The sequence below is a fragment of the Elephantulus edwardii genome, unplaced genomic scaffold (assembly GCF_000299155.1).
Source record: "Elephantulus edwardii isolate Elephantulus edwardi_28Jun2011 unplaced genomic scaffold, EleEdw1.0 scaffold00062, whole genome shotgun sequence".
NCBI lineage: Eukaryota > Metazoa > Chordata > Mammalia > Macroscelidea > Macroscelididae > Elephantulus > Elephantulus edwardii.
In genome coordinates this window covers 5390778-5400964 of record NW_006399812.1, presented here as the reverse complement: position 1 = coordinate 5400964, position 10187 = coordinate 5390778, and the positions used below count along the sequence as shown (strand labels likewise).

Here is a 10187-nt window from a genome sequence, read left to right as displayed (position 1 = left end):
TGATTAGGTATTTCTGTCATGACAGGAGTCTAGAGCGAAGGCTACATGGTGGAGTGGACCTGGGGGGAGGGTTTGTAAAACAATGAAAGAATTTGTCTTTTACTTTTCCAAGAGGGTAGTGTACTAGGGGGGAGGGTTGGGAGGAGAGAAAAGTGCAACAATGAAGAAATGGAAATCCAAAGTCTCTGTAAATTTTTACTGAAATTAATAAAAAATTTAAATTTAAGAAAAAGTAAGGAACATTGAATTAAAAAGGAGACATACACATGTGTGTGCATGTTTAGAAATTCAGAATACCTTTTTTTACTAATTGTATTAATTTTAATGAACATTTACAGAGATTTTGGGTGTTTCCATTCATTCATTGTTGCACAGAATACCTTCTTAAAGTTATAATCAAAAGGAAGAGTGGTTGTTGTTGGCTGTCATCATATGTATTCCATCTCATAGAGACCCTGTGGACAACAGATCTGAATCTTAGCTTCTCCTGGGCCATCCTCACCATCTCTGATATGCTCAAGCACATTGCTGCAATCCACGTGCACTGTGTCAGTCCGTCTCGTTAAGGCTCTTTCTCTGACCCTCCACCTTTCCCAGCATGACCAAAGTACATGAGACCAGTTTTCACAATCCTTACTTCTAAAACACCCTAGTTGCACTTTCTCCAAGACTTGTTTGTTCTTTTGGCAGTCCTTGAGATATTCAACACACTTCTCTAATACCACAAATGTAAAGGCATTTGTTCTTCTGCCGTTCTTATTCAGTGTCCAATTTGCGTATGCATAGGAAGCAATTGAAAAGACTATGGCTTGAATCACGCATATCAGGGGGTATGGTGTATTGATAAGAACTTCTGATTAATGTTCTATAAAGATTTAGGCTTGAACAGAGGTTGTATTGTTAAGAGTTTGGATTAACATGCAGATTCTATGTAATAAAAATAAGGGTTTTGTGACAAGATAATCATTTGTAGTCATACATGCAATCTTAACATGATTCAGTACGTAATTGGAGATAATGTCTCCCTACTAAAGTAGGACAATATTAGTTCATTTTTAGAAAGGCAACCGGTAGCTAATGGACTTGAGTAATTTTAGTATCCAACAATGATTTGAAAGCATTTTCAGAGTAAATCACAAATTAAAACATTGATGCCCTAACAGTTTATTTACAACATTAATTCAGGAAAAGGAATACTACTAAGTTGAGTAGTAGTGAAATTTTAACCCATATGATAGTATCATTACAGAAACAAATATAACAGTTGATTTCAAAGACAGTCAATTTAAGAAAATTTCATTAAGAGTGTGTGTGTGTGTGTATTTACATCAGATATTTTCTTCATACCAAGTAAGGGAAAGGGGCAGGAGGATTTCTGTTCATTTCTTTCTACATCTTAAGATTATAAGTACATGAGTTAGATTACTCTTATTCTCAGACTTACATACATAAAAATCTGAACAACTTTACATGTTTTGGACTCAGCTCTGATTCTCTATTAGGGATAGTCAGGCCACCCTCCCTGTAGTGCAGGTGATTCTGATTAAGGAAGACTGGATCAGGGATCTCACTCTGACAAACCCTAATACGTTTTACGTTAGCGCAAGCTGTATACTGGAAATTAAATACTCTGAATTGATAGTGATTATCATAGTTTATAAACAAATTCTCATATACACATAAATCATATGTATAAAACGTATTGAATTAAAGGTTGTATTGAATATTATTTCCTTTTCTTACCAAGGTTTTCAGTGTACATCTCTAGTACAACTACTATCTATATTTCTTGTAGTTTTATTTGGGGACTGTTGATGTAGGCAGGGCTGCTTCCTTCTTTATTTTTGTTTGTTGTTTTATGCTTCGTTCTCTTTCTTCTTATGAAATGAGCCTAAGATTTGTATACTCTTCCTATCTCTCCCCATTAGAGTTTTAATAGAAAATTGGAAATCCTGAGAAAACAGAAAAGAAATGTATTTGGGCAGAGCTGATTGAGGCAAAATAGGGGAAAGAAAGCAATGATGATTTCTTACATGAACATACCAATAAAGAAACGTGATTCTAGAAGATGTAATTAGTTTGGTATAAAAATATTAGCAGAAAGATGATAAATTATAAGTAGTTACCCAGTTGTCATTTAAAAAAAAAAAAAACAAAACAGAATCCTAAGCACTTATTCCATCACAAGAAGAAAAAAATAATTCCAAAAATGTGGCCAAGGAGATAGTACCTGAGAAGCCTGCTTTTCCTGTATTTCTGAATTATGATTTTTTATTTACCAGGAATTGTTTGTTTTGAAGCCTTTCTCTTCTGCAGGAGCAGGATTTGCAGGAGCAACTTTTTTTTTTTCTGGTAAAGAAAAAAAAATTCTTTTTATTATACACAATAGTGTATAATAACACAGTCTATAAACATTAGCTACAAGGTTGATATTCCCGAAAAAGCTATGGAATTTATCAAACAGTATTGAGTTAAACCATATCTGAAGTTACTAGGAAAACCTTCAGTTCTCATTTTTCAGTGGGTTTTTTTTTCTTTTCAGTCTCACTTTATCTCTGCACTGACAGTTGTGTTTGTAAACTCCAAATCCCTGTCCTCACTCAAGATAGATGATACACCAGTAGATGATCCATCCCTCAAAGTACTAGTAGCCAACAACAGTGATACTCTCAAGCTGCTGAAAATGAGCAGCTGTCCTCATGTCTCTCCAGCAGGTAAGTTCAAGTTGTTTTCTTTTTCTCAGATGTTTATACATTTTAATGAGATATGCTGAAGTGTTAGACAAGTAAAGAAAAACATTAACTGTGAAGTTGATTTTAATGGTGGTTTCATTTATTATGCATAAAAGTATTTTTAATATCATCATACAGGAGCATAAAATCCATAGTACTCTAGTTTAGATATTTTCAGCTCACTTATTTGTCTACCTACATTCAAACAGGTGCTAGGAAATGGATAGAAAAAAGGACAGTGTTAATATCTACCTATGGTAACTCTTTAGGTAAAATAGACTTTCTTCTCATTTTAGTTACTCTAACAGGGATAGAGATCTTGTGGCCTAGTAGTAAAAAGCTGTGCTGCAATCCCAAAGGCACTGGGTTCGAATCTACCAGCTGCTTTGCAGGAAAAGGATGAGCAGTCTCTTCCCATGAGATTTACTACTTCTGAAACCTGCTAGAGGGTCAGCTATGGGTTCAGTTACAACCTGATGGCACATGACAACAACGGCAGGGATAGGTCTTCAGTCAGAGCACTTGAATGCTTTTCTCTCTCACCCTAGAATAGGAGAGCTGTGCATCTTGCCAGATAATGCTTTTCCCAAGTTGAGTTTGGGAGTAGAGAGCCCATTTAATGGGGGAAGCCATCATACAAATCTTGCCAGTTTCTCTAGTAAGTATTTTGCAAGAGTTCCTCTGTTAATCAGTTAGAGAAACTAAGTATAAGCCTCCACTTGATAATACTTTGTGCTGCTTTACTCCTAGGCACCCTGCACTTGTTGACATCCTTTGTGTTATTTGAAAACCTCATTCTTTCAGAATTCAAAAACTCATTGCTGTTGAGTCAGAATTAACTCATAGCAACAGTGAGTTTTCAAAGGCTGTAAATCACCCTCGAGGAGATGGTATATCTTTCTCCCGTAGAGGAGCTGATGGACCCAGACTTCCAGTGAGACACTGCCTTTGGTTTAGCACATCACCTGTGGACCACATCACCAGAGCACCTGCTCTTGCAGAGACAGTGTTCAGTCCTTAACCTCTTTACAAAACACCATCCACTTTCTTTCCATAACTAAAACCTCACTTTCCCCAAAGGAAAGGATTCCCTCTTGGATGAAGATTGCCTGCGTATTCTATCAAATCTTCCATAAGAAGAGACCTAGATAGGGGAATGGCTAGATATAGAGCAGTGTTTTCCTACCTGCTCTACTACTTCTAGATTATCATTGATGGTAAAAACTAGTTAATAATTGACTTTGGTAATGACTTTTCATGCCACTACAATCACATTCTATTATCTAGCATAGTTGTTTGCTATGACAGTAAGGTCCAAACTTCATAGCTCCATGCCATACAAGGTCCTTTGTGACCAGAGCTCCACCTGTCCCATTAATCTTGCAGTTTGCTGCTGTTGCTCTTCGCATGCACATTTTACTCAGGCCCTATGGAACTTGGGTTGTGCCTCTCTAATTGTGGTCAGTACGCTGTACCCCATCTCATTCCCTTCCCATCCTCTTTGGGCTTAAGAGGGGTGGGCGCGCGCGTGTGTGTGTGAGTGAGAGTGTGTGATTTGCTGTGTTTTGTTTTGGATTTTTTTCCCTTTGATCTAACTAATTCAGACTTCAAAGTTTTTCCGTTTTGAAAATTCAATTTAGGTGCTGCCTTTTCTGATCTTTTGTGATTTAGATACCCTAGCCATGTGTTTCTGTAGTACTCTTAATCTAATGTGTAATGGCACAGTTTATGAGAGCGTTTGGGTTTCTGCTTTCCTTAAAAGTGCTTTTTCTCTATCCTAGTATATCCTTGTTCATTTACTTTTTATTTACTATGCCTCAATCTGAAAATATAGTGTAAGCTTTCTTGGTGTTTGGACTAGTTCAGGAACGATCGTTTGTAAAGCTTTTTAATTGAAGAGTTTAAACACAGAATGTTTCCATTTTTTTAAAAGTTAGCATTCAGTATATGTAAATATCTGCATATTTTCTATAGATATTTTGAGTATGTACAACTTTTCTAAGTTGTAATTATGACCTATTTTCTGTGTTATGTTCTTCGCTGAACATTTAATTAGACCGTTTCCCATTACATTTGTTGTTGTTGTTGTTGTTGTTGTTGTTGTTAGATGTGCCGAGGTAGCTACGATTAGTGTTGACCCTAAGAACAGCAGATCTGAGCCTTGCCCTGTGCCGCACCGTCATCATCATCTCTGTCCTGCTCACCCTCACTGTGGTAGTCACTGCGTCAGTTCATCTTGTTGAGCATCATCCTCTGTTTTGTTTACTCTCCTTACCTTTCCCGGTATAATGTCTCCAATGACTCGTTCTTCCTGAAAATATGCCCAGAGTAAGTGAGACAAAGTTTACTGCCCTTTCCTCTAAGGGGCACTCTGATTGCACTTCCTTCAAAACAAATTTGTTTATTCCATTGTGAGTCCATGGGATATTTAATGCTTTTCACCAACACATAATTCAAAGGCTCTGCTTCTTCATCTGTTAAACTTGTTCGTTGTCTCTTATTTTCAGATGCATAAGAAGCAGTTGAAAATGCCATAGCTTTGATCAAATGCCCCTTTAGTTTTTTCAGAGGCAGGGAGGGTTTAATTGCAGGGGAGGGCATTGCCCATCTTTTTCCCTCTGAGCAGATAGTGGCCTTGAATGACGTGCTTTTGGTATTGTAGTACAGCTTCTTGTGACTAGGCCCCCAGAGCTCCCCGCACCTTAGTTTTTAAACTAACATCTTTGCTCTTTAGAATTGTGGAGAGGTCATTGATGGCAGATTTCCCCAGTGCAATGGATCTTTTTATTTCTTGGCTATGTTTATTGTGGAGCTAAGTAAAATGAAATCTTTGACAACTTCAGTCTTTTCTCTATTTATCATGATGTTGCCTGTCAGCCCAAGCTGATATTGAAGGCTGTAATCTCTGATCTTCTGTAATAAGCACTTCAAGTCCTCCTCACTTTCAGTGAGCAAGATTTAGTCATCTGCATAAGGCAGGTTGTTAATGAGTCTTCCTCCTATCCTGATGCCACATTTTTCTTCATAGAAATCAGCTTCTTGAAAATTACTTGCGCAGCTTGTATATTGAATATGTGTGGAGAAAAGATAATACCCCTGATGCACACCTTTCTTGATCTTAAACTATGCAGCGTTCTCATGCTCTGTTTAGTCTTCTTGGTCTTGATACAGATTTCCCATGAGCATGATTAAATGTTCTGTGTGGAACTGCCCTCCAGGTGTACTATAGCTTGAGGGATATGTATTTGCACTAAGAATTTAGTGATTATCTTTGATGCATTCATTTAATGGCACTTTAATTTTTTTAAGAAATTTTATAATTACTATATACAGTTGTTGTTGTATTGTTTTGTGCCGTTGAGTCATCACTTGTGACTCATAGCTACCCTCTGTGCAACAGCTCTGAATCCTTCTCTATCTTGAACCAGCTTCACTGTCTCTGACAGACATATTCCCATTCCCCAGTCACTGAGTCAGTCCATCTCATCCAGGGTCTTCCTCTCTTGCACTGTCCCTCCACCCTCCCAAACATGTTGTCCCTCTCCAAGGACTAGACCTTCCTTGCAGCCTGCCCTAAGTATGCCAACACACCCCAGATGAAGCTTCAAATCTTGCCTCCAAGGAGCAGCCTTGTCTCACCCTCCCTAAGACCCTCTCCTGCTTATTCTCCTAGCAGGCCACAGTATGTTCAACACTTCTCCAGCATCTCAACCCAAAGGCATCAATTCTTCTGTCTTTCTTAGTCATTGTCCAGCTATCTGATGCATAGCAAGTAATTGCACAAGACCATGGCCTGGATCAGGCACACCTTCATCTCTAGTTTAACATCGTTGCTCTTCAGTATTCTAGAGAGGTTCTTGACAGCAGATTTTCTAAAGCAAAGGGAAGAAATCAAGATGTTAAGGAGCTAAACAGAAAATTTCAAAGGGCAGCACAGGAAGGCAAAGCAATGTATAATAAAATGTGTGAAGAACTGGAGTTGGAAAATCAAAAGGGACAAACTCGCTTAGCATTTCTTTTTTTATATAATTTTTATTTGTTTGTTTATTCTTTTTATGTGTGTACCATCAAATTGGATCTGACTGGTACAGGAGGCGATTGTTCTCCTTCTTCAGCAGAGCATCTGGTGGATTTGAACTGCACACCTCTGGGATTGCAGTGCAGTTTCCTACCACTAGGCCACCAGAGTTCACCCGCTTAGCATTTCTTAAGGTGAAGGAACTGATGAAACTGACAAACAAATTCAAGCCTTGAGTTGGAATACTTAAGGATGCTGTGGGCAGAAGCATCAAAAGAGGGTGGAAGGAGTACACAGAGTCACTGTACCAAAAAGAATTGGCTGACACAGAAGAATTTCATGAAACAACATATTAAGAGCCTGTGGTGATGAAGGAAGAAGTTCAAGCTGCTCTGAGGGAATTGACAAAAAACACGGTCCCAGGAATTAAATATTTCAGCAAACAGATGCTTCGCTGGACATCAAGGTGTACCAATAAATCTGGAGGACAACTACCTGGCCAGCTGACTGAAAGAGGTCCATATTTGTTCACGTTCCAAAAAAAAGGTGACCTGACAGAGTGTGAAAATTACCAAACAATATCATTAATAGCACATACAAGCACAATTGTGCTTAAAATTATCCAAAAGGGACTGGAATGGCACTTCAGCAGAGAACTGCCAGATGTATAGTCTGGGTTTAAAAGAGGCCAGGGAACCTGGGATCTTAGTTAATGTTAGATGGGTCTTAGCTGAAAGCAGAGAATACCCAAGGAATGTCTTATCTGTGTTTCATTGACTGTGCGAAAGCATTTGACTCTGTGGGTACAACAAAAATGTGTCTTAACTCCGAGAAGAATGGAAATCCCAGAACACTTGATTCTGCTTATGTGAAACCTGTACTTGAACCAGGAGACAGTCAGCAGAACAGAGCAGAGTAGTACTGCATAGTTTAAAATCAGGAAAAGTATATGCCATGGATGCATCCTGTCTCCATATCTATTCAATCTATATGCAGAACAGATCATCCAAGAGGCTGGGCTCTAGGAGAAGGAATATGGCACAGGGATTGGAGGAAGACTCATGAACAATCTGTGTTATACATTAAGACCCAACCTTGCTTGCTGAAACTAAGGAGGACCTGAGGCATTTGCTGCAGAAGGTCAAGGACTGCAGCCTTTAATATGGATTGAAGCTTAACATTAAGAAAACAAAGGTTCTTATCACTGTTCCAATTGGCAGCATCATGATAGATGGTAAAGGGATTGAGACTGTTAACGGCTTCAGCTTGCTTGGCTCCACAATCAGCACTCTTGGAACCAGCAGCTGGGAAATTAAAAGATGAATTGCATTGGGAAAAAAATATGTGCATTAGCAGTTAAAATCTATTTAATAAAAATATTTTTCTTACTATTGTTATTTTTACATGGATTTTATTTAGCCATATAATTTTTATGTTTATGTGGTTATGTCTTATCCTATTTAATTTTATTAGAATTAGGTTGGGAACTAAAAAAAATAATGTTCACAGTGATCATGTAGTGTTTTGTTCTTAACCTATAAATTTAGTGCTATGAATCAGTATTTTTTTTTTAATTTTAAATTTATTTTAATGAAAATTTACAGAGACTTTGGATTTATGAATCAGTATTTTAAGATAAGACACTTTCCTTACATTACTAGAATTAATTTTAGCCTTGGTTATTGCACATTTATAAGTAATTTATTATTTTTCTGAATTGAAAAGTAATCTATACTTTGATGTTTTGTTTTAATCTTTTCAATTAACGTTTTATTGTGATTTGAGTGAAATTCTGCTTTTTTAAGGTATTGATTTAGAATTGTTTTTATTACTAAAACTAGTAATAAATTCCAAGTATTTTTTATTTACCTCTATTAATTTAACTGCAACTAAATTTGAAATTGTAACTATGTGATAACAAAATAAAGTAAATTTTATTGTAGGTTATGTGTTTTTTAAAAATAAAACTACCAACTTTTAAACAACTTTTTAGTAATGAGATCTTTTTTCTTCTAAGGTATCCTTTGTGTGGCTGATCAGTGTCATGGCTTACGAGAACTAGCCCTGAACTACCACTTACTGAGTGATGAGTTACTGCTTGCTTTGTCTTCTGAAAAACATGTTCGGTTAGAACATTTGCGCATTGATGTAGTCAGTGAGAATCCTGGACAGACACACTTTCATACGATCCAGAAGAGCAGCTGGGATGCTTTCATCAGACACTCTCCCAAAGTGAACTTAGTAATGTATTTTTTTCTGTATGAAGAAGAGTTTGATCCGTTCTTTCGTTACGAAATACCTGCCACTCATCTTTACTTTGGGAGATCAGTAAGCAAGGATGTGCTTGGGCGTGTAGGAATGACATGCCCTAGACTAGTTGAACTAGTAGTATGTGCTAATGGATTACGGCCACTTGATGAAGAGTTAATACGCATTGCAGAACGTTGCAAAAATTTATCAGCTATTGGACTAGGCGAATGTGAAGTCTCCTGCAGTGCCTTTGTTGAGTTTGTGAAGATGTGTGGAGGCCGCCTGTCTCAGTTATCTATTATGGAAGAAGTATTAATTCCTGACCAAAAATATAGCTTGGAGCAGATTCATTGGGAAGTGTCAAAGCATCTTGGTAGGGTATGGTTTCCAGACATGATGCCAACTTGGTGAAGACCATATAGTAAAGCATGATGCAAAAAGCACCTTAATTTTAAGCATATTGTGTAAAAAAAGTTTATAAGCTGTAGTTCTGATGTAATTCTTCTATTTCTGGCCTGAAATTTGATATTTGTAGTGAATTTATGTGGCATTTATTGGGAGATGCACAGAACAGTTTTGGTCAGAATGAAAAACACATGCTTTTTTAGCCTAATAATCAAGTGTCAGACAAGTTTTTAAAAAATTAAATTGTGAAAGTAAGAATAAATTAAAAACACTAAGCAATTTAAAGTCTGAAAGAAGTAACACCCTATATAAATAGATACATAAATACACACATACTTAATATCTAAGAAGTAAGTGTGGGTTAAGTTTTCCAAAATGTTGTGTTTCTCTATGCATTTTTTAAAATGTAAACTAGACATTTTTAGAGTCTTCATTTATATATACACCTGTTATAAGGTGTTTAATATAGCTCAGGAAAGTGAGCATTTTCTGAGAAAAATATATATTATACTTAGTGAAAAAAATTGAATATTCTCAAATGTTATAAAGCTATTTAGGATAAAAGAGATACATATAAATAATTAAAACATGCAGAAACTGATAAGTGCCATGCCAAACCCACTGCCATCTAATCCATTCCAGCTCATAGTGAGTCTCCATTAAGCTTCTGATCTTTTTGAGAGGAGATGGCTTATCTTTCTCCCTGGAAGCATCTTGTGGTTTTGAACTTCCAGCCTTTCTGTTAGCAACAAGACACATTACACACTACACCATCTCATGCA

The 10187-nt window shown here is 36.9% G+C and overlaps 1 protein-coding gene across 1 annotated transcript in view; it reads left to right on the top strand.

The window, feature by feature from the left end:
- Nucleotides 1–9411, top strand: part of FBXL3 (F-box and leucine-rich repeat protein 3) — a 26811-nt gene extending 17400 nt beyond the window's left edge. The window contains exons 4-5 of the mRNA XM_006887809.1: nt 2543–2714; nt 8768–9411. Of these exons, the coding sequence (XP_006887871.1) occupies nt 2543–2714; nt 8768–9411 (816 nt within the window). The remainder of the gene's footprint in view (nt 1–2542; nt 2715–8767) is intronic.
- Nucleotides 9412–10187: the final 776 nt, after the last annotated feature.